The sequence below is a fragment of the Alligator mississippiensis genome, chromosome 11, assembly GCF_030867095.1.
Source record: "Alligator mississippiensis isolate rAllMis1 chromosome 11, rAllMis1, whole genome shotgun sequence".
NCBI lineage: Eukaryota > Metazoa > Chordata > Crocodylia > Alligatoridae > Alligator > Alligator mississippiensis.
Genome location: NC_081834.1, coordinates 54,004,017 through 54,031,079, shown reverse-complemented (window position 1 = coordinate 54,031,079; position 27,063 = coordinate 54,004,017). Strand labels below are relative to the sequence as shown.

General features: G+C 51.1%; 2 protein-coding genes across 2 annotated transcripts; both read left to right on the top strand.

The window, feature by feature from the left end:
* Positions 1-19,168: 19,168 nt before the first annotated feature.
* Positions 19,169-23,114, top strand: POLR1H (RNA polymerase I subunit H). Its single transcript, XM_006273375.4, has 4 exons — positions 19,169-19,341; positions 19,443-19,543; positions 20,010-20,119; positions 22,544-23,114. The coding sequence occupies exons 1-4, from the start codon at positions 19,212-19,214 to the stop codon at positions 22,566-22,568; spliced, it is 366 nt and encodes a 121-aa protein (XP_006273437.1). The 5' UTR covers positions 19,169-19,211; the 3' UTR covers positions 22,569-23,114.
* Positions 23,115-24,899: 1,785 nt separating this feature from the next.
* On the top strand, positions 24,900-26,684 carry PPP1R11 (protein phosphatase 1 regulatory inhibitor subunit 11). Its single transcript, XM_006273379.4, has 3 exons — positions 24,900-25,155; positions 25,299-25,407; positions 26,192-26,684. The coding sequence occupies exons 1-3, from the start codon at positions 25,072-25,074 to the stop codon at positions 26,395-26,397; spliced, it is 399 nt and encodes a 132-aa protein (XP_006273441.2). The 5' UTR covers positions 24,900-25,071; the 3' UTR covers positions 26,398-26,684.
* The last annotated feature ends 379 nt before the right edge of the window (positions 26,685-27,063 follow it).

Sequence of the window (27,063 nt, the reverse complement as noted above, 5' to 3'; positions counted from 1 at the left end):
AGAGCCCACACAGCTTTCTGCCACCACCTCGACTTGACCTCTCATGCCCCCTGCTAGCCAGGGTTACACCTGGAGTCCGCTATCAGCCCAGGCCTCACCCCTTGTGCCCCCTGCCAGCCCAGTGCTAGCACTCAGAGGAGCCTAGAGCTCCCCTTGGCTGCTGCAGGTGGCCAAATAAGGGCAGCAGCAGCCCTGGACTAGGCTGCTCCTGTCAGGCTCAATTTGCTCCTGATCCGGGCACATGTGTAGACACGTGCACCTGAGAGCAGTTTAATGCACCTGAATTTACTGTTCAGTAAATTAACATGCATTAATTGCATGTATAGACATACCCACTGAGTTAGGGGTCCACTTGCTAGGACACCATTAACTTTTTGTCATAAAATTATTGGCAGGATAGTGGAATGTGAGTGTGATGTGAGTGACAGCCACCTTGCTGAGGCAAGCCAAGAGATGATTGCAGGCAAGACCAAGAATGTATCAATTAAATGATTGACAAGGTGATTGACAAATTTGACAGAGCCCCGATTGGTTGGAGTGAGTGGGGTGACTGGACAAGATAAAAAGGGCACTGACCAGTGCTTTGTGTGGGTTTTGTGTGCGGGATGCTTGGTATTGGTATGATCAGAGTTGATTGAAGTTGTCCATTTTGGTATTGAAGTCTGACTGAGGAGAGAAGTCTTTGTGTCTTCCAGTTGGACTGTGACTTGAAGAGTGGTTCTTGTCTGGTTTGTTTGTATGTATGTATGTATGTATGTATGTATGTATGCATGTATAACAATTAGTTTAGTCTTGGTGCTTGGGTGATGGTCATGTTCACCTATTTGTCTTGTCCATGCTGACTGTGGTTTTGTCTCAAGTCTATGGCAGTAAGACAGTAAATGTGTGTGTGGGAAAAAATATAAATTGCTACTGCGGCTGCTTGATAAGTGCCACAACTGACAGGGAAGTGACTACCCTGGCAGAGATCCCAGCCCAATGGCCTCCTGGTTGATGGAGCAATAACCATAGAAAGCTCTGGCAAAGTATCACACTCCCTCTTTAGTTAATGTATTCCTTATCCTTCCCCATTTGTCTTGTCAGATATTTATATATCATTTTATGGTGTTGTTAATTGCTCAAGCTTCATTATAACCAATTTGTTCAATCTTTCCTTTATCTCTGTGATCATTGGGCATTCAAACTGGTAAACTAAGCTGGGGGTCTAGCCAGCCAGATAAGCTGCTCAGCTTGGGCTAGCATCATTTTCTGGGTTAGCATAACTTTATACCCACTTTAGTTGTGAGCAAAATTCACAACTAATGTCATTACAATGGCAACCGGACACCCGACGGCCTCCTAGTCAATGGAGCAACATCCATAGAAATCAAATCACTTTATGGAGCCACCCGTTTCAAGGAAAGAGATTGCTTGGTAATTAGGGACCCTTATTTAACTCATTAATTTTCCCTTGCTAACAATTGGACCACTCTGAATCCTGCTTGGTCAGGCTGACTAAGAACATACTGGGTAGAGACAAGTCCAGAGACTATAGTAGAGAGTAGAATGGCGTGGACCTTCCAGGTTTGTTCAAACCAGCAAAGCCAAGCAGAGGCAGATTAAACAACCTGGAAAATAGCATGCACCGGTAGAATGACGCTGGTGAAAATGGCTGGGACATCCCTGTCCCTGCAGTATGCTATTTCTAAAGCACCTGTCAGGGTGGTGGAAAGCAAGCACTGGTATGTGGCTTCCAGGATGAGGACTCAAAAGACCTAAATTCTATTCCCAGGTCTGCTGCAAACCCACTATGGGGTCTTGGACCAGTGCCTTCATCATGCATCCAAAGCTGAATCTATTCCTCTTGCATAAGCAGAGCACAAGAATCTTTTTCTCCCACTTTTGTATATCTGCTATGTATGTCCCTGTCAGTCCACGGAGTGCTTGGATCAATGAAGCACTGATCTTAGTTGGAGTCTCTAATTACCATGATGAGAAAGATTTAGTTTAAACCCACCAACGATCTGTCCCAGAAAAGGAAGGTGGTGAACAAAGGAAAATCTGACTGAACAATAGAGGAGGCAGACTGAAAGAAATAACAGGCCCCAATCTACCAGCTAGATACTGTACTGTGGATTCAGATATCCACTTTGACTAATATTAAGAGTCTGTACAGCCATGCAACAGTCTACAGCATCTGAGATCAGGATTGGGACCACAGAATCTTTTCCACCCACCTGCCCCTAGCCAGTGCTAGCACATCCAGCTACGGGCTCTCCAGGAGATGTCTCTGATGTAACAGCCCATCTCCTAGCATGTGAGACCTAAGCAAGCGGTCAGTCTATCTATCAATGTCCTTATCACAAAATGAGCCCTATTTAGTCAGCATCACCCTTCATTCATTCTGTTTTTCCCTTCCCTGCACCCTATCCTCTATTTTGAACCCTTTCTTTGTTGCCCAGACTCACCTGCATTTTTCTTGGGTTATGATCACCCCAGTCTTTCCTGCCTGGACAGTTCCCAGCTCTGGGCTCAGAATTTGAGGGCAAAATCTGGATCCTGCCGTCCTTGTAGGGCCTTGGGAGAAGGCAGCCGCTGGCTGGAAAGGCTCAGGAGCATCCAGGAAGAGCACACACCAGCTGCTGAAACTTCCTTAGCCTGATGAAGGGTTTTTGAACCCGAAAGCTTGCTTAATAACTATTTTCCAACTATTTGGGTTGGTCTAATAAAAGATATCAGATTCACCCAAGGAACCTTGTCTGCCTCAGAGGTAAAGTGACACTTGCCATCCTGTTGCCTTGCTGAGAGGCAGCATTGCCTGCACCTGGATCTGAAGACCAGAGAATGCAAACTGTTTCACATGTTGCTGGGTACCTGCTTTGTAGGCGGGGTGGGGAAGGGTATCACTCTGAGGCCAACACAATAGCTGTGGGCACATGTCAGACAGGCAGAGCCAGCATCAGACCATCATGAAGGCCACCCTATCTCCCCATGCCAGTAGCAAGGTTTGGTTGTGAGCGAGGGACCTGGGAACAGGATGAATCTTCCTGTCTGCACACTGCAGCCAGACAGAGATGTTATAAACTGGAACAAGCTTCAAAGACCCTGCAGCCCTTGCTGATAGGCATATTGGAAATGCTAGGCTTGTGCAGGCTTGTAAGGGTGTGTGAGAAAGGGATAGATAGAGGGCTAGAGACTGAGGGAGAGAGGGGTGCAGATCCAGATATAGGTGCTGAACAAGCAGATGGATACCAGTTAGCAATGTGGAAAAAGAAGGAGAGAGAGAGGGATGGATCTTTCTAAAAAGAAAGGGAGAGGGGAGAATTTACAAAAGTGGAGAGAAAAAGGGACACAAAATGAGAAAGAGGTAAGTAGAAAATGAGAGTAGTAAACAGACAGGAGGAAAAGGAGTTGCAGAGTGAGGAAGGGAAATAGAGTGGGTGGCTTAAAGGATGAATGGATAGAGAGAAAAATGTGGCAAGAGAAAAGAGATGGAAAGAGGAGCATAGACAGTGAAAGAATTAGAGAAGTCACTGAATCACAGAATCGTAGAAAAGTAGGGCTAGAAGGGACATCTGGAGGTCATCTAGACCTACTCCTTGTTGAGGCAGGGTCATCCCTAGCCAAGCTATCCCTTACAAATCCTTATCTAACCTATTACTAGATGAGGAGGAGTACAGAAAAATAAGAAATTAAATCTATTCCAGTTGGAGAAGCAAAGAGATGCAGAAAGCTGGAGAGAGCAAGTTGGAGAAATCCAAAGTGACTGGAAGTGTGTGTAGCCAGCCCGTCCAAGGGGCTGCAGTCACTGGTCCACCTTGGACCTAGGCTCTCTGTTCTGCACAGAGACTAGCTCAGCTTTGCAACCCCATGTCTCTCTGATGGTGGGCATCTTCCCACAGAGCGCACAAACCCCCTTCCTGTCTCTAAAGGCCTATATCTGGGAGGGAGGGAGCAAGAGGAAGGTGGGGGCAGAGCACAGTTTATACGGCAGATGCACCTTTGGCTTGGGCACTTGTTTGACAATGTTAATTGGGGCCTGGAGATGCAGTATCCCAAATGGACCAGGAAACTCAGGTTGTGACATCACAAAGGGCGCACTGGGGGTGTGACCTCTGACCCCAAGTCCTTCCCCATTTTCAGGTTACTTCCCTCTAGGGAAATTCTTTTACACCAGAGGTTCCCCTTGGTCTCTGGTCTCATCTTCACCAATCAAGCCCAGTCTTGAGCCTATAAAACCATCCCAGGCCTATGGAGATCTTCAGTAGGCCCTATCCCTTCAACTGGTGATGAAATGAGCTTGGAAAGTTGTCCAGTTGAGTGCAGTAGGTATGACTCAGAGTTTGGACTCATGGATTTCCCTTTCCATAAAGAGACAGTGGGATCTAAAGATTAGAGCAGGAGGAGCTGGGAGTCGGGATCTCTGGGTTCAATTCACTTGACTACTTACTCATCCTGATCAAGATGTCATGTTCATTAATACCAGGGTTGGAAGGTTTGTACGTGGGCTACTGTGCACTCACCTCTCTACCAGCACAACTACCTTTCCAGCCAATCTGGGAGCCATGAAGGCTGCCAATGAGTGTGTGAGGCCTGTCAGCCCTACCTCCAAAGGTGAGAGGGGAGCCAAGGAAAGTAGGCCTGGGCTGAAATAGAGCTCAGGTCATTTCCATTAGGCTCCAGTAAGCTTTTCCTTCTGCAGAAATCTTAGTCTAGAGCACAAGACACTGGACTGAAAACAGAAAATCCTGGGTGCTGTTCCTGGCTTCATGGTGACCCCTCTTGCTCAAGTGGTCCTGGACAAGCTATCTCCTTTTTCTGGTCCCCCTTTTCCCTGTCTGCACCACAAAGTTGATGGGATTTGCCTGCTGGTGAGAACTTCTGTAAGACTTCCAATGGAAATGCAACCCAAATAATGAGTATGGTGGAGATGTGTAGCTGTAGGCCTGTGTAAAGGACAGGAAGTGCTGGGACACCAGTCTAGAAAGGCAAGCAGCATGGCTGGCTTCAAAAGAATAGTGGTTACTGGATTCACTGGCCCATATAGGCAGGTATAGAGCTCTATAGGCAAGTATAGAGCTACTGCACTATTCAGCTAGTAATCAGAGCAGATGGCTCTTAAGTAGTGGGCTGACTGACTATGGTGTGGTGCAACGGGCTATGGTATACTGCGTATCTGGCCAGTGGTGCATAAATGGATTACACAACCCTGCATGGGCCAGACAATGGTCTGGTGCAGTGGTATATGTGGTACTAGACTAGCCAATCAAGGGCCTCTTAGTAAAGCTTGGCACTCTGCCCAATAACATGGAGTAGCCAGGAAAACAGGGATGAACTGGTTAGCCACTGGCCTGGTATGGAAGGATATGCAGTATGGCACTCACTGACCAGTGCATGAAGTCAGGACACTGGCCTGGCTAGGCTGGTGCTCTGGTCTGGACCAGACTTTTCTTTCTCTGTTTCAGCCCTGTCAGGAAAGCCCTGGGCTGTGTGTGACATTCTCTTGAGTGACTTTAGGGAGGCTCCATGCTGGGACATCTAACACTTGACTTCAACAAAGGAAAGTTTGGTAGATGTCCGGCACAAGCAGTCCCAACAGAGATGGGGCCTCAGCTGGAGGCATTATTGCTCCTGGACTCATCATTAGGCACTGGGTTATGGTACGATGGGCATTGTTAGCATCTCAATTGCTGCTCTGGCTGGGGACAGTTGAGATGGGACCGTAAGTCTTATTAAAACATTTGCTGTTTGTGATGCAGCCTCTGAGGAGCCCCATGGAAAGTGCAGGCAGATCATTAAAAAGTGTTTGTGCTTAATTCAGAAGTGAATCTAAGTGAACCCAGAGGAAACCAAACTCAGTGCAACTGTGAAGCAGAGGAGAAAAGGAGGGTGCCAGGGTGGAGGTGTGCTAAGGTGCATCACTGATCAGCCTAGAGACACACCTTTGGCAAATTCAAGGCCAAAGCAGAAGCACTCATGGTATGGCCCTGTCAGATGCCAACAAATTTGCAAATTCTGCTAAATACTTTGTCACAAGGTCCTAGGAAAGGAGTGGAGGTAGAACTGAAAAAATGAACAGGAATGATAAATAGCCCCTGGCGGATCTTTCCAAGACCCTTCTAGTCTAGTGTACAACAGGTCTAGTCTCAGCTGCTGTGAGACACACCTGGTAGACAGATGTGAAATACCATGCCTTCAGGAGAGGTTTCTTACAATCCACGCCAATCAGCAATTTAATAAGACCCAGTATAATATATTTAAGAATACATGGACATAGGATCAGAAAGGGTATCCTGGGCCATCCTGTCCAATCCCCTGTAATCACAGGCAGTTGTTAACCAAAGAAATCTCCAAAATCACCACCTCACAAGGTCACCCACGAGGCCCAAAAAGCCAAGACGAACCTATAACATGCCATAAGTGAAGGAGAGAAAGGGGCACTACCAATAGTATTCACTGAGAGGGAAGGTTATAGCTTCATAGATTATAAGGGGCTGGAAAGGACCTTGCAAGATCATTAGGTGCAGCCCCTCTACACTAGGCAGGAAAAGACAACTGGGGTCAAGTGACCCCAGCAAGGTGACCGTCCAGTCTCCTCTTGAAGATTTCCAGGGTAGGTGATTGCACCACCTCTGGAGGAAGTTTATTTCACAGTCTGGACACCCTGACTGTGAAGACATTTTTCCTAATGTTGAGCCTGAAACGATCTTCCAGGAGTTTGTGACCATTACTCCTGGTTTTCCCCAAGGGTGCCCTGGTGAACAGCTGTTTGCCAATCCCTTGATGTATTCCCTTGATATAGTGGTAAACTGCTAAGACGTGAACTCTCAGCCTTCTCTTTTTTAGGCCCAAGTCCCTCAGACTTTCCGCATATGGTCTGCCTTGCAAGTCTCTGACCATACGGGTGGCTCATCTCTGGACTCTTCCAAGTTTTTCCACGCCAACAGCACTGATCCCAACACAGATCCCTGGGGGACCCCACTGCTTACTTCTTTCCAACCTGAAAACTGACCATTTATACTCACTTTTTCTTACCTATTTTTAGGCCAATTTCTAATCCACAAATAGATGTTCCTTGTAATTACATGACTACCTAGATTCATTAAGAGCCTAATGGGAGACCCTGTCAAAGGCTTTTTGGAAGATATACTATGTCAACTGGATTACTCCAATCCACCTGCTTATTGACACCCTCAAAGAACTCTAGTAGGTTGGTGAGGCATGATTCCCCTTTGACAAACCATGTTGATTTCTCGACAGCAAGTCATGTTCACCCATGTCTTAGAACAGATATTGAATGACAGAATTAAATATATGGAAATAAACAGAAAATGAAAAAGACTGGAGAGGAAACTGGATAATCCTGACAGAGGCCTGCTGTTAGAATACTGCATTGGGAAGATGGAGAGATATAGATTCAAGCTTCCTGGGGGTGAAAGGGGCCTAGAACCACAGCCTCCGGCTTTCTGGACAAAGGCTATTGGGCTACAACACTCCACCACCGCTGTTTTATAGCTGCCAGTTTTCACCCAGCTACAGTTTTGGGACTGATGATCATCCAAGTACACATGTTTAGAGTTGCATCCCTGCCTGGACAAAAAGCAGCCTGTTGTACATGTGCTACATGAACACTTGAGAGGCTGCACTGCATGTGGAACAGGACCACAAACTGTGCGCACGTGCCAAAAAGTCCAGTTACTTGGCTAAGTAACTGCCATTTGGGCACATAAAGTGAAATAAGATTCTGCTCCTGACTCTGAGGAAGTCTTGAGCACTTGTTCCATAAATATCATGCCCCTGGAGTATAGCTTATTCCAGGCACACAAGATCAGCAGTTACTTTAGAAAACCTTGGCCATCACTACCTGCAGCTATAGATCTGCCCCAACATGTACAGAAATCAATAGACATCTTCCCATTAACTACAGATCCACAACAGTAACAGAATCATTGAAGGAAGGATATGTAGGCCAGACCCGACTCCACCTACTAGGTGTCTAAGCCCCTATTTCACTTTGCTTGCGCCTCATTTTTGACTTGCTGTTTGTTTTTTTTTACTTGGGTGCATAAGTAGACTTCCAGTAGTATAAGAGTGAGGTGGTAGTCATGATCGTCTAGAAATTACACGAGAGGCAAGGATTTCTTAGGATGATATCTTTTAGTTGGACTGATAAAAGAAACCACCCTAAGAAATCCTTGCCTCTCACATAAGTAGACTTATGCGGGTTAACTTTTTCAGGGACTCAGGTAGAATAGGGAAGTCCACTGAGGCACATAAAAGGTAAAATAAGATCTGGCCTAAATAAGAACTTAAGATGTGCATACTGTTTCAGAGCAATGGTTCATCTAGCCCCGTAACCTCTCTGACAGTGGCAGAAATGGATGCCTTAGAGGGAGAGCATTGAACTGGATATATCTAGAGTGATCTATTCTCTATTCATTACGACTCCTGGCATTTCCCATTAGATGTACAAGGGTGTGGGATTATAGGCTAGCTGCATAATGATCTGATTCAGGGAAGTATCAGCTACTGGACTAGCTACTTCAGTGAGACAAGGGGGACTGCACTATCAAGGCAATAATTGGTTGCAAAAGGATATGGAATAGTGGACTAACTGGCCAATGGTAAGGTGCAGCGAAGTACTGAGTATTATGTTAGCTGGCCATTTATCTGGATTAGCAGAATGGAGGGTACTGGACCAGCTGGCCAGTGATCTGGTGAAGAGAAGTGAATGATCTCTTGCAGTGTAGGATATGTAGTACAGAACTAGTGAGCCAGTGGGCCAGTACAAAGGCATTCTGGGAACTGGACTACCTCGACAATGGTCTGCTACAGGCGGGTGGAAGGATCTGGTATAGAGGGGAATGGGGGGCTGCACTATCTAACCAAGGATCTATCAAGGAGGCACATGGAGCTCTGTACTAACTGGTTGCTGATCCTAAACTGTGGGCAGCAGGAATGGTACCAGCTGGCCCATGATTTTGTGGAGGAGTATCATATACTAGACTACAGGCAGTCCTCAGACTTACGACACAATTGGTTCCTAAAACCCACATCCTAAATCGAAACGTAACTCAGAACCAATTTTCCCATAGGAAACAAAGTTATAAATGGGGGATCGGTTCCTGAACCATGGCCTGATACCCTATTTTCACCAAAAATAACCCAGAATTTTGTACTCAGTCAGTTATAGATGAGTAATAGAGCTACATTAATGTATTTATATTGTAAATAGTAATCATATTGATTTGGAAAGACTTCTTTGAGGAGACTTTGCTGGACTTTTTGAAGGGCTCTTGGTTGGACTTTTTGAAGGGTTCTCGGCTGGAGGCTTCTCAGGAGTCCTGGCTGCAGGTTTTTCTGGAGGCTTGTCTGCTTTCTTAAAGAAAGTGTCCAAGCAAGTTTGAACAGATGTTCTCCAGGGAGATGGGTGTGTTGTAAAGTCAAAACTGATATTAGAAAGTTGAAACAGGGTGTCAATTTATAAACATTGTAAGTATGAAATGTTGTAACTCGAAACGTTGTATGTTAAGGACTGCCTGTATAATGATGTGGTGCAGAGAGATACAAGGTACTGAACTAGCTGGCAAGAGCAAGTGCTTTGGGATTGATGAATACTGAATGGGCTAGCCACTGTCCTGCTGCTGAGAGGAATGTGGGTATTTTTAGTCCCGAGTCAGTCCACATGCAGCATTAATGTGCTTTAATACTTGCACGTGTAGATGCCGGTCTATTCCCACTTATTACACAGTAAATTTAAGCCCATGAACGACTGCAGTGGCAACAGCGGGAGCCTGTCAGCGGTGAGCAGGAAGCACCCACAGACGCCACCAGCATTGTTGGCGGTTGGGGAGGGTGGGGGAAGAAGGTGGCAAGTGCCGACCATAGGTTGGCAACCACCTGCAGGCACCATCGTCAGTGGCAGCCAGGAGTGATCATGGACTGCCACAGACACTGCCGGCGGCAGGGTGGCAAGTGGTGACTGCTCACGGTGCCCTTTTGCAGGGGGTGCACCGCCATGCGCAGGGGGTGCATGTGCACCTGCGTGCACCCCCTATGCATTGCCCCTGTTTAAGCCAGCATAAATGCCCGTATAAACTTGCCCACTGACTAGTAAACTAGTGAAAGGGTGCAGTCAGGTATAGGGAAACTGAACTATTTAGCCACTGACTAGTTGCAGAGGGCAATGGCATACAGGGCTAGTTAAACAATAGTTTACTGCTGGCAGGTTATCTTGTACAAGATTAGCTGTCACTGATCTTGAGCGCTTGGGTATGAGTAAGTGTCTAGCCCTGCTGCAGCAGGGATTGTGGGATAGGACTGATCTGTTGCAGAGGGACATTGGGTACTGGACTAGCTAGATACTGATCTGGCTATAGGGCTATTGGGCTAGCTGGCCAGTTTTCTGGATCAATGGGGCCTACTGATACTGAAGTAGACAGCTAATAGTATCTGTTTCAGGTCAGAATGTGGGAAACTGGTCCCAGTTGGATCACTGCTCTGATCTGTCAGGGGAACAATTAGCCACCAAAGAGTAGACAGACCAAGATTCTGTTATGGCACAAGTACCATTCTCTGATCTGTGGATTTGCCTCAGGATGAACTCTGAGTTTCATGCTGGGTCTTCTTGAACAGCACTATGGCAACCTTCTCCTGAGGGACCCAGCTTCTGCCTGAAAGAGAAGATTGATTGGAAGCAGTCACGTGCCAAGAGCTCTCTGTGGAGTCTGGGCCCCAGCAGGAGACAGCCAGCCTGGGATTCTTCATTATGCACCAGGATTTGGCGTGCTGGGCATTGTTAGTGTCTGGCTCTTGCTCCCATGTGAGGGACACAACAAGAGGGAGCTGGGGTTTGCTGAAGGCACAATGATGTGTGATAAGCGCCGCAGTGTATCAGGCAGACCATTAAAAAGTTTTCTGGGAACAATTCAGAAGTTAATCTTAAGTGAGTCCAGGGGGAGGTAAACTTGAGGCAAGTCCCAGATGCAGAGAAGGAGCTATGGTGCTATTTTCAATGGACTAAGTTAACCCAGAGAGTGAAAAGCATTAACTTGTTCTTGTCACTCTACAACAGGGATGTCAAACTCATCTGGCCCTGTGGGCAGCATGAGTGGTGTGGGGCTGGTCCATAGGCCAGACAAATGGCACATGGCTGGCTCTGTGGGCCAGACTGGGCCCATGGAGTTGCCCCTTCCTTCCTCCCATGCCTGATCCAGAACACGCAATGCACACCAGCTGGTCTGGGGCATGTACCACATGCAGTGCACACTCCAACTGGCCCAGGACACATGCTGCACGTGGCACCCCCCACCCAGGCACTCCAAGGCAATCACTGCATACAGCGCAGGTCCTGGACTAGCTGGAGTGGACTCTGCATGCGGCGTGCATCCTGGACTTGCTGGGGCAGGTTCTGCACACCACATAGGCCCCAGACCAGTGAAAACCAAAGGCACCATGTGTGGAGTAAGTCCCAGGGCCTGCATGTAGGACTGGTCTGGCACACACTGCATGCTGTGTGTGCATCCACTCTGGACTCAGGGGCAAAACCAGGGCCCTGACAATGGGGCTCCATCAGCTGGGTTCAGCCCATGGGCCATATCTTTGACACCCCTGCTCTACAACACTTAGCTGGAAGACATGGTTGAGGGTTCTGCGTATAGAAACTGTAGCCTCCTTGGCGTCCTGGCAAATATGAAAGCATTAAAATGGACAGATTAGGGGACATGAGGGAAGAAAAAGCAAAAGCAAAAGCATTTTGAATATGAAATTATGATTATGCAAATAAACTTGGGAGGATATCTAGTATAGATGACTGGCACAGTGGTGATGGTTGTATGTCTTTACTCCTGTGCTAGCTTAGATGTCTTGATGACTGAGGTTCCCTAAAAAAAGCCAGAGGCCTCTCAGATGTTGCTTGAGGGAGTCCCCACAGGAGTCTGTTCCACTTCTGTCTTATTGTAGGGCCTCAAAAAGAGGGATGTATGTAACAGTCCAACCTCATTACCTTGTTTGATGATTAGACCTAAATATCCATGCATACTAAGTTATGTTCATTTATTTATGACGTATACTTCTCTTGTCTAAGAGACACAATCACAACTCTGTCTCTATAAGTATATCCAATATTTTTTGGCTATACTAACCATCTCCTATCACGGATTTCTTGCCATTGTCATCTGCCCTTGGTTTGGAAGGTCATAGACCAAGTGCACTAATTGTTCCCCAGAGGTTCTTTTGCATTAGAGGAAAGTCTTCTCTTTACAGCAGTCTGCTCCTTGTGACAAAGCCTCAGTGTAGGTCAGAAAATGGATCCCAGCCCTTTGCTTGAGCCTCAGTCTCACATTTTTGTACCACCAGGTGTCTATGCTCTTCCTTTAAACCAACTGGCTTAGATCTAAGCTTCCTAGCTGACCAGATTTCCTGTACCTTCTGCACCCACTTGGAGCTAAGCTGTAATCTCTCCAGCCTGGGAGAACTTCTAGTACAGGGGTTGTCAACTGGGGGTACACATACCTCCGGGGGTACTTGGGAAGGCCCCAGGGGGTACATGTGCATGGGTGGGGATGGAGTGCCACCACCCACCACGCCACGCCGTCACCTCTCAGGAGTAGGGCAGGTGGGGGGGAGGGCAGTGGTACCCCTCTATGGCGCTGCCCGGTCAGCCGGATCTGGGAGGGTGGAGGACAGAAGCTCACACGCAGCGGCCACTGCCGCCACCCATCACCCCACATTGCCACTCCACATCTGGCCATGCGCCACCTCCCCCCTCGCCACTCTGTGTCCAGCTGCCAGGGGTACACTTATTAAAAAAGGTTGAAAACCCATGTTCTAATGCATCCACAAAAGGTGCTGCTTTCAAACTGTCTGCATGGCCTGGCATCTCTCTGATTTAGAAAGGAGAATATGACAGTTTATCTAGGTAGCACTGCCTCAAATCCATCCCCAATACCAGAGGACTTCCCAATGTGCAGAGTGGCATTGTGGGTCTCTGTCCCCTAGGAGATTCCAATCCAGGCAAGCCATTGCTGATCTGACTAAGCTGTCACTAATGGGGTTAGTTAGCTGCTGGCAGTGGATAAGGATGTGCCTTCGACTGTACAGATCTTGCAGACATAGGATTAGATAATACCTGGAGGTGATACCTTTGCCTCTAAAAAGCCCCAACCATTGACGTGGCATCTGCATTCAAACTGCCAATGCGGTGCCAAACTAAGTTTGTGCAGGTTATGACCCGGACACTCGAGAAGTGTCTGTCTGGAATCTGGTTGGACACCTGACCTGGACACGCAATGTCCAGGAATTGAACCTTCCTACTCAGCTGAGAGCAGGCCCGGGCTCTGATTCGACTTGCAGAGCTGGACCACTGCTAGAGCTGGTTCCTGAGGTTGCCAGTAGGCAATGGTGGCAGGCATATATCCATGCTGAACCCTGGTGCCTGCATCCCTTCAGCATCCTAGCTTCTCCACAGAGGAGCAGTCCTAGGGCCTGTGGCACCCCCTAGCACCCTTAAAAGGATCTTAAGGCACTCTAGGATACCATTGCACCTGGTTGAGTATCAGGCCAAGGAAATCCTAAGTGCTACGTTGAATCCCTAACTATTGTATTTAGTGCCCACTAATGGATCTATTCTTTATGGATTTATCCAATCTCACTTTAAATCCAATTAAATTATCAGCCAGAGTCCAAAGTCTTACAGGTGAACAATCCCATGGTTAGACTTACTCAGAGAATTTATAGATTCATAGATTCATAGATGCTAGGGTCGGAAAGGACCTCAATAGATCATCGAGTCCGATCCCCTGCATAGGCAGGAAAGAGTGCTGGGTTTAGATGACCCCAGCTAAATGCCTATCCAACCTCCTCTTGAAGACCCCCAGGGTAGGGGAGAGCACCACCTCCCTTGGGAGCCCGTTCCAGACCTTGGCCACTCGAACTGTGAAGAAGTTCTTCCTAATGTCCAGTCTAAATTTGTTTTGCTAACATTAGTGGGACCATCTGCAAATGTCTTAAAGGTTTGAATCCCTTGCAAATGGAGTAGGAAACACTTTACGGATCTAAAGGAGTGCATATCATAGAATCATAGAAAATGAAGACTAGAAAGGACCTCAGGAGGTCTTTGAGTCCAACCCCCTGCTCAAAGTAGGACCATCCCCAACTATATCATCCCAACCAAGACTTTGTCTACCTGAGTCTTAAAAACCTCCAAGGATGGAGATTCCACAACCTCTGGGTAACCTGTTCTAGTGCTTTACTGCCCTCCTGGTGAGAACGTTTTTTTCCTACTTATCTAACCTAAGCTTCCCTTGCTACAATTTGAAATGCTACAAGTGAAATGGTGTGAAGGATTACTTTGGCCAGATATCAGGGAATATTCCCTAATAAAAAAAGAGTTTGTGAAAGAAGGAAATCATTTCCCCAAGGGAAAAGGTTGGAAATACTATCACACAGGACACCTAAACTTAGGAAGGGGCAAAGACTGGGAAAGAAAACTGCAAATATTCTGCACTGAATCAAGAGCAAATCACTTACTTTACCCTGCATGGTAGAGCTAAGAGAAGGGAATCCTGACAACTTTTTGGACTGGAGTTGCCTCTAATTAATTTAAGACACTACAGTAAATCTGGATGCTAGAGAGGGCAAGCCCAATGTCCCAGTCCTGACAGAGGGAACCAGTTTTCACCAAATTGAGATAACTTTGGAACCACCATTTCCTAGAAAAGAAAGAGCCCATGTGTCATCCCCCACCCCTTTAACCTCCAAATTGAGGTTACAGAAAGAAAGACCCATCTTCCATGCCCCACTCCATCCACAACAGCCAACCCACCTATATTAGGACCATGCCCCAGAGGCAGCTGTGACACTCCCTAGAGGCTGCCCAACTTCTGCCTCCCTACTCCAGCTCCTTTTTCTCACCCCCCAAGCCTTGACAGAACTATTATGAAATTAAGGGAGATACCCAAGAGTCCCCAACTGAGCCAGCTGGTACCTCTTGTATCTGGCTGGCCCCAGTCTTGCACCCCTGAGCACTACATTATGGCCCTCTGACCCTATCAGTGCCTAGGGTGGCCATCATAAAGGACAGTCCGGTTGTCTTCAGTCCTGTATTGATACAAAACCAGATGCTTTTATGTCCTCTGTTTTTCTCTTGAAAAGAAAAATAGAGGACATAAAGGCATTGGGTTTCATATCAATAGAGGACAGAGTAGCAGAAAACTGGAATGTCCTCTCTGATGGCCACCCTATCAGTGCCTCAGGGCACCAACTGCCTTATCAGCTATATTCATGGCCTCCTTCCTCCCCTGTAGCCACTCCTATGCCTCACAGATGTTACTTGATGTTCGTTTGGAAGGGCCCCCTATCCCCAACCCAACTTTTGGCCTTCGGGCCCCAGACTTTTGTCAAAGACTCAGCCTTCCCGGCCTTGCCCCGTTTATTCTGGATGCACCTTTCAGTCCAGGTCTAGTGCCCTGGGCCCCTACCTTGTGCACTCTGGGCCCTGGGCCCCTGCCAACTCTCACACTCTGGGCCACCCATCAGCCCTTTGAGTCCCCAAACCCAAGCTGCACTGCTCTCCCTCTGGTCTTGGCCCTCTCAGCCTTGGCCGACTCATTCAGCCCTTAGCTCTCTGGGTCCCTGACCACAGGCCAGGCTGCTTTCATTACCTGTGGCCTCACCCTCTCAGCCTTGACTTAACTCACTCAGCCTTTAGGCCTCTGGGTCCCTGACCCCAAGATAGGCTCCTTATTATTGGCCAGCCAATCCATGAAGCAAATGTATCTGACCATAACATTGGCTATTTTTCTCTGTAGGAAGAGATGCCACTATCTCCCCATTTTGGCTCCCCCATGTGTTCCCCGCCACAGACAGAAAAATTATTTTTGGCCCGTCAGATCTGCAGGGGGGCTTGTCACAAATAATAAGCAATCCCAATAAAACTCAGAGTCCCCCACCACTGCATCCCCCAGTTGGGAGAAGAACTACACTAGAGCCCAGCATGCTGCAACAAGGACTGTCCAACAAGGGGCCCTGATGTGATGGCCTGACTTTGCAGAGGGCTCTTGGCCCTGGATCTCCTTTGCCACAAGCAGAGGTTGGATCACTTTATTTGATGGACCCTGAAGTCATTCCAGGTGATGCCAAGTGCAGTCCTGGGCTCATATAAGGGGGTCTGCGATTGAGAGATACTCACCCTGGATCAGAGTGACAGGCGAGTAGGTCTAGCACCTCACCCTCCTGTCAGGGCTTCTCAATCAGGCACAGGATTAATCACCTACTTCTCAGGTGACAGTAATAGTGAAGGTGACATGTAGCAAGGAAGCAAACCATGTGACAGATTTTCAGTTGACAAAAACTGGATGGGTAAAATCAATTCTGCCTGTTTCCAGTATCCCTCCCTTGCAGAAACGTCAACTGCCTCATTTGGAAATGAAGAGTCACAGGGTGCTGTTTCACACGCTGCCATTCAAAACAGCTACAGAGACTCTAGAATCTAGATACTTGTTCAATAAGAAAGGTACGAGGACAGAGAGATCCCCTACATCACAGGCCAGGTGCTGCCACAGCTGGCTCAGCATCTCCAAGGTGTCAGAGACATTAGTGGAGACACATGGCAGCAGAAGGGCTTATTTTGCTGTTTGTGGCATCACATCCCTTCAGCAAGAGGTGCTCTGGCATCAGGGGTCCCCGTCCCTCAGCAGAGCTGTACCCAGAGACATCCAGCTCACAGGACTGGTCTGGTGTAGACTAAGCCTTGCACACACACCTTCATGGGCTCCTAGGCCAGTGGTTTTCAACCTTTTTTTCATTTGCAGATGCCTAAAATATTTTGAACGGACATGTGAACCACTTTGACCTGTACATGTGTGTATTCACATGTGGTTGATTGATCAGTCATTTTTTGTGTACCCCTTAGACCAGGCTCGTCCAACATACGGCCTGCGGGTCACCATGCGGCCCGCCAAGCCATTTTATCTGGCCCGCAGCGGCGGCAGCACTGCCACCACTGCTGCCACGGAGCGCAGAGCCGCAGTGGTGGAGCGCAGAGCTGCGGCGGCGGCGAAGCACAGAGCCGCCGCGTCGGGGCAGCAGCGAGGCGGGAAGGGCAGGGCAGGGCAGGGCCGGCCCGCAGGCCCCAGCCGGCAGTGAGGGGAGGGGAGCTGCTTACCCCCGCAGGGCCCAGCTCATCAGTGAGCCGGGTCCTGCTGCAGCTGCCCCGAGGGCTGCACGGAGTGGGGCTGCCCCAGCCGCGCCTGATTGGATGAGCTGGGGGTGGGCTCCGCCCCTTGCCCCCGGCATGTGGCCTGGGGAGCTGCAGCATGGTCCACACCCTGCCCGCATGCATGGCGGAAGGAGGCACGAGGTAAGTTCCTGCGCAGAGCTGGAGGCGCCTCAGGGCCAGGCTGGGGTGGACGGAGGAACAGAGTAAGTTCCTGCATGGAACTGGGGGCGCCTCGGGGCCGGGCTGGGGCGGACGGAGGCACGGGGTAAGTTCCCGCGTGGAACTGGGGGCGCCTCGGGGCCAGGCCAGGGCGGACGGAGGCACGGGGTAAGTTCCCATGCGGAGCACACCCATTTCATTGTTAATTCCTGCAACTTCATTGGTGTCAAAGGTCACGTGACATCACTTCCTGATGTGATGTCACTTCCTGTGAGGTCTTTGAATATGGCTCACTGGCCCACTGGATGATAAAATGTTCATGATCCGGCCCCACATTCAAAAAGGTTGGACACTCCTGCCTTAGACAGTCTGCCGCCCCCAAGGCATTTGCAGACCTCAGGTTGAAAACCACTGCCCTAGACCCAGACCATGGCGGCTGACAGCTGGTCACCATGTGCCAACATGCAGGGCTGCCAACTGTGTTTGAATCAATTCAGGTTTCTGGAACACCAGTGTGCCTGCGACACACAATGCAAACATGCCTGTGCGTTTGCGTTGATCAGTTATGGATTACAGCGCATAGACTTTACGCCAGAAACATCAGCAATGCGTAGGGCGTGCACACGGGTGCACGTGCATCCCCTGAGCGTGGCAGTGCACCCCCTGTGAAAAGCCTGCTGTTGGTCGCTGCTCGCCATCCCCCCACCCTCGCTGCTGACAACCAGCGGCATCTATGGGAGGTCTGCAATCGCTGCTGGCTGCTGCCGACGGTGTCTGCGGGTGGTTGAACACTGGTCGGCGTCTCCTGCTCCCTGCTGCTGACAACGCTGCGGCTGCCTGCGGGAGCTGCACACCCGCCTCTGCCACCCTCCTGCCGCCAACAGCGCCGCCGCTACCACCTGCAGGAGCTTGCCGTGCCCCCCAGCCTCCGCAGGGCACATCGTTCATGGTCAGGAAGGCAAATGCACTTTCCTCTTACATTTTAAAAACCCACTGGACTACTGCATATATCAGATTCAACATTTATTATTTATTCCTTTCTCTTGGCTCTATGGTGCAAGGTCAACTCTTGATTCAGTGCAGCATATTTGCTTCTAAGGTTTTCTTTCCCCGTCCTTGCCCCTTCCTAAATTTAAGTGCCCCACGTGATAGTATTTCCCGCCTTTTCCCTTGGGGAAATGACTTCACAAACTGCCCCATAGCATTTATCTCCTCGGGGGCTCTCAGCCGGCTCCTGGACCTGTGGTTCTCAACCTTTGTTGTACCAGGACCTGTTTGTAAACATCAACTTCAATGGCCCCTGTCCCTCCCTCCCCGCGGCCCCAGGCCCCAGCCCCCAGTCTGTGCGGTGGGGCAGGTGGCTGCAAGCACCGCCCCCCCCCCCAGCCTGGAGCTGTGCCCGCCTGCCAGGGGAAAGCCCCGGCTTCCCTTGTTTTTCTCCTTTAAAGGAGACTCCATTGTGAAAGTGTCACTTATTCATATATAAAATAATAGATATAATAAATAGATATAATAGAATAGTAGATGTTATAAATAGATATAATAATAGACTCTTGCGACCCACTTGGAGGCCATGCCCCACGGGGTGACTAATGAGCTAATTAATTAACTAGCTAATCCCTGGAGACTCCAGCGCACACCGAGAGGGTGAGCAGCGCACCGCGGAGCGAGATGAGCCGGAACTGGAGGGGAGGGGAAAGTGGAGGAGGACACTAGAGCTGGACCGGAAAGGAAGGGAAAGGAAAGCCGCTGCTCTGGATGGAGACGCTCTGTCGCGCGCGCTTCCTTTGCAGCTCTAGTGCTCTGGCGGACCGGGAGTTGCCTGCTCCGAGCGCGGCGGCGGCGCGCGTGCGCCATGGAGCCGGCGCCGTCCGCCTTCCGCGCGGGCCCGGACTTCTGCCCGGAGTGCGGCACGGTGCTGCCCCTGCCCGGCGTGCAGGACCGCGTCACCTGCGTGTGCTGCGACTTCGCCATCGCCGTGCGAGGTGGGCCGGGCCCGGGGCTGCTCGGCCCCTTCCCCCAACCTGTGTCGTGTCCCCCTCCCCCTCCCACCCCACAGTTGTTTAATGACCTTTCCCCCCTGCAGACTTTGAAGGCCGCCTGGTGCAGTCATCCGTGGAGTTTCACAGGCCCGGGGCCACGGCTGTGCCGGCGGGGGGCGATGGGCAGGAGGTGAAGGGCCCCGTGGTGAGTGGGGGTCTCTGCGGGCGGGCGGTGCGGCAGCGTCCTGCGGCGGGGAGTCCCGCAGGTTATCGCCCCGTGCGGAGGGGCCTCAGCGCGCCGGTGACGTCTGCCCCGTAACCCTGGGAGCCTGCCTCGGCTCTGGTGACCCTTTCAGATTGATGGCACCAGGAGGGGTGTGAGTTGAGACCTACCACCTCACTTATTGGCCTCCCTCAGGCAGGAAATCCCAGAAATTAAGAGCCAGAAGGGACCTCAAAAGAGCGAGTCTTACCGCCCCGGCGCCCCAGGCCCGTCGTGGTTCCCGTGGCCCCTCTCTGCGCCCGGTCAAGATTCTCCGCGTCCTGTTTGACGCGCGGTGCCCAGAACGGGGCCCAGGGCTCCAGCTGGGGGCTCGCCAGCACCGAGTAGAGAGGAAATACTACTTCTTCTCTAGTCGGGAAAGCTGACAATTGATTCCTTGGGATTTCAGATCGACCGGAAGTGCCCCCAGTGTGGCCACGAGGGCATGGTGTATCACACCCGGCAAATGAGGTCGGCAGACGAAGGGCAGACTGTGTTTTACACCTGTGCTGAGTGCAAGTAAGGAGCCATTCGTGGGTGTCTTTTATGGGAGGTGGGGGAAGGGAAGAGGAAAGGAAAGTTGCAGTCCGTGGAGTAGCAGCTTTGTCCTGGAGCAGCCTGGATTTTAGTTGTTTCATCAGTCAAAGCTGAGATTCAGATTTTCACCAGAAACCGTGGGCATTTTTACACACGTTGTGGGATGCAATGCTGGGTGCTTTAATTAGCAAGCCATGCTAATTAAAAGTGTCTGTGCATTGCATGTATCAACATCACCATGCATCGCTACTCTGAAAAAATGGCAGGGCGCTTTTAATGACAGCTTATCAAACGTGCTTTTATTCAGACCACTCAGCCACCATTTTTTCAGCATGGAGACATAGCGATGCTGATGCACGTGGCACGGGAGGCTGCTGGAGCACGTCGATTTTTGTGTTCCAGCAGACTCAGTGAACTAAGTCTGCTCTGACACGCTGGCTTTCCAGTGCATTGGAGCAGGCTCCACATGTCTGTATAGGAGCCCTGTGACATTTCAGTGAAAGAATTTCGAGGCCAAATTTAATAATATCTTCTCATTGTGTAAACAGCAAGATATTTATTCTCTCTTTGAAGGTTTTTTGGTGACCAGTGAACATCACTGGTCACCTAGAACTTGCGTTCTCAACCTTTTTTGTACCAGGACCCATTTTTAAACATTGATGCCCAGTCCCCCAGTGTGTGGGGCACGGAGTGAGTGGGTGTGGGGCACGGGGGGGCCCCAGGCAGCCTCTTGCAGGCTGGAACTCTGCCAGCTTGCAAGGGAAAAGCCATAGTTCCCCACGTTTTGCTCCTTCAAAGGAGAATCCATTTTAAAAGTTTGTTTACAACCCTTTCATATATTCATGTGACCCACTTTTGGGTCACGACCCATGGGTTGAGAAATGCCGACCTAGAAGACAGCATTTCTTACCCTTTTGAAAGTTGAATTTGGAATGAGGCAAATGGTCCAAAGCAAGCCCACAGTGGAGACACCTTAATTTAGCCTTCTGCTCCCTTCCTCCCCATTCCAGCCAGAGGTTTGCATTCCCTGCTTTTCCCCACTGGGAAATAGTGGGTTCATGGCACAGTCCTTCTCCTCCTCTTCCTCCTCCTCCTCTTTCTTCCATGCTTTGGGAATGGTGGACATAATTACCATAGAATGATCTGTCATTGGCATCTGAGATTGAACCCACCAAGATGAAGGGAGGCAGTTCGTATCTGAATGCGACATCTGAGCTGACTGGCACAGCGTCTCTGCAGACTGGCGGGATCACTGCTTCCTATGTACTTTCTCAGCTACAGTGAATAATCAAGAGACCAGTTTGCCACCCCACCTGCAGATTCTTTAAGCCTCTGTGGGGAGATTTGCACCAGTCCTAAAAATTTTGCCTTCAGAGCAACCAAGGACCAACCTATCAAGGACAAGATGGGCCTCAAAGGCTGCGTCCATGCATGATGTGGACGTTTGTCTCCCCAGGAACAACTAGCAGGGGCACAACTAGCAGCAGCAGCACGCCTTGCACCACTGCTAGTTGTCCCCAAGGAATGCCTGTGTTGTGTCGCGAGTTACCTAGGGGTGGTAGGGGAGGCTGGGGCCTGCATTGGGCTGTCCCCAGCAGTCTTTCCTGGGGGCCTCCGAGGACTGCAGGAACAGTGATTCTGGCCGGCAGCTGCAGCGTGGCTCCGGGCAGCCCATCTCCACTTCTAAGCGAAGTGCACTACCCCTGCGTGCACTGCTCTACCTTTTTGCTCCGCAGATTTTTTTGACTCATGGTCAAAAAAACCCTCCACACTGCTCCCTTGCAGTGCGGAGAACAATTAAACGTGCCGTATGTGGCATGCAGATGTCTGCAGTGCCACCTACCACACAGCCGCTTTCATCTGGGCATAGCCAAAGGGTTTATCTGCTCAGCACAGGACAGTGCTGCACTGAGGGGCAGAACTTACTGATGCACTTACAAGTGCCACCCTAATAATCTGTTTCTGCACCATGGAGAAAATGCACCACGTAGACGAGACCTCACATATTTTATCTATCAATAAATTGAAGCTAACAAAGGGGGTTCGATCTGGGAATCTCCATTCTTGTGCTGGAGATGAAAATAGTTTGCCAACCACGCATGATGCAGACATTTTACTTCATGTTCAAGATATAGTTAGCTTCCTTGTTCTTTCCACACCCAAAATGACTGCCTCCACCCCCTGGGTCCCCTGGCCCCATGCTACAAAATTGGCCATGTGCCTTTCCAGTGGCCCCACCACAAAGAGCAGTTATACCACCTTCCATCCTTGAAGGGGCAGAGTGCAAAGCCGTGCCTGTGCTCTGTCCTTTGCTGCCACCTGTCGGTTTAGATCCAGAAATTTAAATAAAAGAAAAAAAAGGCTTCTGCGCAGGATTGAGACTGGGGGTTGTGTCTTTCTCTGCAGGTTCCAGGAGAAGGAAGATTCTTGATTGGAGCAACATGGGGACCAAAGAGCAGAGGAGGCTGGGTGTAATGCCCCGTTCATACCAAAAGTGCTTGCTTTTGCCAGAGTGAGATTCTTTCCTTGGCCCAAGACATTACCCAGCCCTGACAGTATTGATTCTGCCTGTAGTTTGATGGCATAGAATGCATTTGAGGTCCAGAGGAGCGGAGCTGGGGGATCAACCTCAGAGCGACCCCTGATTCCCAGTCTTTGGGAATTCCAAATCCAAATTCCTGTTTCAAAGGACTGTTGAGGTGATTTCCAGAGTTATATATCCCTTACACAGGCACAGTCCCCTTTCTGGCTAGTACCACAGAAGCTGTATTCTATAAGGAAATCCTGTTCCTATTGAGTGCACTGCATTTTTTTAATTTGGAGGAGCGGGGGTGAGCGTATCACGGAAGTTCCCTTCTTTCAGGCTTGAGGTGCCTGGAGAAGGGACTGCCTGAACTTTTTGGGTGGACTGCCTGTCTTCCTGGACAAACTTGGCATAACTCCTTATGGATCATTTATAATAAAATAAATTATATTACTTTGCTGTCTATAAATCCCTTGCTGTGAGGCAAAAGCTGCAATTGTGCAGCTTTTCTGCCTTGGTTTGGAGTGGATACATGCTTTGCATTATCATAACCTTTTTATTTGCAACCTTATTAATTGACTAGACTCTCCCTTTTTTTCCCCATGCCCCACCCCCCTTTCAGATCCTGTCTAGGATTTACCCATCTCAGTTTGTCATCCAGAAAACCCCCATCACACTTGGGTGAAATGCTGGTGGGTGTCTTGTGATGTGATCTGTATCACAATCTGCTGCTCACGGTGCGGTGTTTATCATCCACAGAAAAGAAACAAATTGTTCTAGTCCTCTCTCCTGAGCTCTGCTCAGTATTTCTTCTCCTGGGGGCGTGGGGGCAGGAGCACCTCTGCACCCCCCATCCAATGTTCAGCTAGCTATTTTCCCCGGCTTGTCTTGCCTGCTCAGATGTACCCCAGAGCTCTGAGCACTGAGGGTGCCCTCCACGTCCCTCACGGGCACATGCAATCCCCCACCTTGTAAACGGTGACCCTCATTCCTGTTCTCAGTACTGCTTTGGCATGGGAAGGGAGAGAGAGGCAGAGACTCCAGGCTCTGGCAGCCCGAGCTGGCCAAGAGCACTCGCCCTATTTGAATCAAGCCAGGCAAAATGAAGGCAACAAAAAAACTACACTTTTAGCATCATGTTTTACCCATATTTGCAATTGAAAGCTTGTCCTCACCATTGGTTTGCTGGGGCTACCAGGCACTGGTGCCAAAGGGTAGGACAGGCAGCTAGAGACACTCTCCTACTGAGCAGGCAGAAAGTTGTGACATTAGAAGTGATGGCATTAATTTAGAAGCAGTTTGTCACCTAGAAAATCCCCATCATAATTGGATGAAATGCTGCTGCCTCTCTTGTGATGTAATACGTATTGCAGTGCACTGCTCACTGTACAGTGTACCATGATGTGCGTCCACAGGAAAGAAACTAGTTGCTCTAGTCCCAAGCCAACTCCCTCCTGAGCTCTGCTTGGTGTTTCTTCCCGGGGGAGCACCTCTGCACCCACTCTCCTTCCCGTGTTCAGCTGGCTATTTCCCCAGCTTGCCTGGCCTGCTCAGATGCACCCCAGAGTTGAGCACCAAGGGTGCCCTCCGCATCCCTCATGGGCACACGCAATCCCCAATCTTGTAGATGGGGACCCTGCTTCCTGCTCTCGCTGCCTCTCCGGGACAGGAACGTAGCAGGAAGCAGAGACTCCGGGCTCGGGCAGGCTGAGCCGGCTGAGAACATTCGCTGTTTGAACCAAGCCAGGCAAAATGAAGCCAGCAAAGAAACCACACTTTTAGCATCGTGTTTTACCCCTATTTGCAGTTCAAGCCTTGTCCACACACCATTGCCTTGCTGGGGCTACCAGGCACTGGGGCCAGAGGGTAGGACAGGCAGCTAGAGACACTCCTACTGGGCAGGAGGAAGTTGTACTATTGGAAATGATGGTGTTTCACTTGTACTAAGTCATCACAAGTGTGGGAGGGGGCGTGAGAACAGAGAGGGGTGCTGAGGAGGCCTCAGCACTCCCAAGCCCTCACTTTCCCATCAGGCCTAGCGCTGGGGCCCGGACCAGGCCCACTGCACTGCAGGCAGCCCATTGCAGTCACGTGGCCCAGGGTAGGTGCGGCCCACGCATGCGCAGCGCGCCCCGTACGGCGGAAGTGACCACCGCGGGGGACTCCATTCGGTGCCGGCCCGTGGCCGGAAGCAGGAAGTAGCGTTGCCGGAAGCGAGGGGGGGTGCGGGAAGGTTGCCGCACCGGGCGCGGGCGAGCAGCGTCTGGAGGAGGCGGGCGGGGCGAGACGAGACGCGACGCGACGCCCCTGTGCCCCGCGGGGCGGAGCGGGCCGGCGGCCGGGGCTCGGGCTGCGCGAGGGCAGGTGCGCTGCGGAGACTTTTCCCCCCGGCAACTGGGGCCGCGGCGCCATGGCGGAGGCGACCGTTGCCGGGGGCGGCTGCAGGAGCGGCACCGTCACCGAGACTGAGACCGAGACCGAAGTCACCGAGCCGGTGAGCGGGGGCGCGGGGCGGGCGTTGCCATGGCAGCGGGGGGGGGAGCCGCGAGCGCAGCAGGGGGCTGCTGCCATGACAACGGCCCCGGGAGGGGGGCGGGTGTCCGCGCCGCCCCTCACCCCCCGCCCCGCCGCCCGCAGGAGAACCGCAGCCTCACCATCAAGCTGCGCAAGCGGAAGCCGGACAAGAAGGTGGAGTGGTCCAGCGACACGGTGGACAACGAGCATCTCGGGCGCCGCTCCTCCAAATGTGAGTGCCGGCCTCGTCCGCCGCGCCGCGCTCACGGCTTGACGTTCAACCCGTGACTTGTCCTGCCCGCGGCGCGGCACGTCCCCCGTGCTCGGGGCCGGGGAGCCGTCACGCCCCCGCACGGGGCTCTAGGCTCCCCGGCCCGTGCGAGAGAGAGGCCTCTGGTCGCCCACTGACAGCTCCTCCACCCGCCTCGCTGCTTCCCCGCCCGCGTCCTGGCCCCGACACCACGAGGGAAACGCTCTGTGCCCCCTTCTCCATCCTCGGGGCACCCAGTTTGCCTGACCCGGTGCTGGGCTGGATCTCGGACTGCGCGGAGGAGAAGGGCCCCTGTTACTTGAGCCAGCCAGGCCCCGTACCCCCCAGACAGGACAGGTCTCCTGCCCCATTGATCTTAAATCCCTCTTCCCTGTCAGGAGCGTGGTGGCCTCGTCACCATCTCCTGCTGTCGGGGGGCGACCACTTTTCTCCCCTGCTGCGAGGGTCTAAGCGGCTGACCTGGGGTCAGTTGTGTAGGGGCCTGGCTGCTGCAGGGGTCACTCAGGGCATTGCGCAACGGGGTGTATGTAGCAGAAGGCCTGCAGAAGACGCCCAAGTCCTATCTCGGCCTCCCCTGTTTCTCAGAGACCAGGAGCTCCCCACCGGGTGTGGGAGGGGGCTGTAGAGCTGCTGCATGCAGGGGGCAGCTGTGAATCTTGGAATTGCCTCCATTTCTCCGCCTTGCGTTGTCATATCCCTCCTGTCGTCCCCCTCCCCCCGTTCCTCCATCTCCCTTCCTGCCCAGGCTGCTGCATCTACGAGAAGCCACGAGCCTTTGGCGAGAGCTCGACAGAGAGTGAGGACGAGGACGATGAGGGCTGTGGCAACGCCCACTGCATCCGAGGCCACAAGAAGGGCCAGGGTGGGCGAGCAGGCGGGGGAGGAGGCAGCGGCAGCCCCCGCAAGGCTGAGCCACCGGACCACAGCCATGATGGAGCCATGGAGCACTGAGCCACCCCCTCCTCCTGCCCCTCAGGGGACCTCACCCCCTCCCCTCCCCTCCCTCCCCCGCAGATGGACTGATGGGGGCCAGAGCAGGGGACGCACGTGTTTCCGTCTGTCTGTGTGCCTCGTGGCCACGTGAGCTGCTGTTCTTGTCCGTCTGTTCGTCTTCGTGTGTGGCCAGTGAGTCCGTCTCGTGTCCTGGCATGGAATGTACTGAGCAACGGGGCTGGACGTGTCCCACCCCCACTTGGCTGATTTCTCTCCGCTTCTCTATTAAACCTTTGTATCGGTGACTGGGCCCTGCTGTTTTCTGGTGCAGAGGGGGAGCCGGCCACTGCCAACTCTGCTCAGGGTCCTGAACACCAGCTCACAGCCACTCCCCTGGCAGAGCTGTGCCAGCCTTCGGTGTTCCCCACCACCCTAAAGCATGACCTTTGGTCCTTGCTATTTCCCGTTTTATGGCTGCCACTGGATATTGATTGTAACATATGTGAATGTATCCTGTTAAGGAAACCCTTTCTGTTTTGTTTTCCTACATGGTGCTCCTCTTTGTACAGAGGAGTCCTGTGGGCTTTATCTCAGAAACCTGGGGAAAAAGGGAAGTGATCTCTCTCTCTTCTCTCTCATATATTAGAAATTCAGCTCCCCTCTCTCCCCTGGAAGTCTCTATGG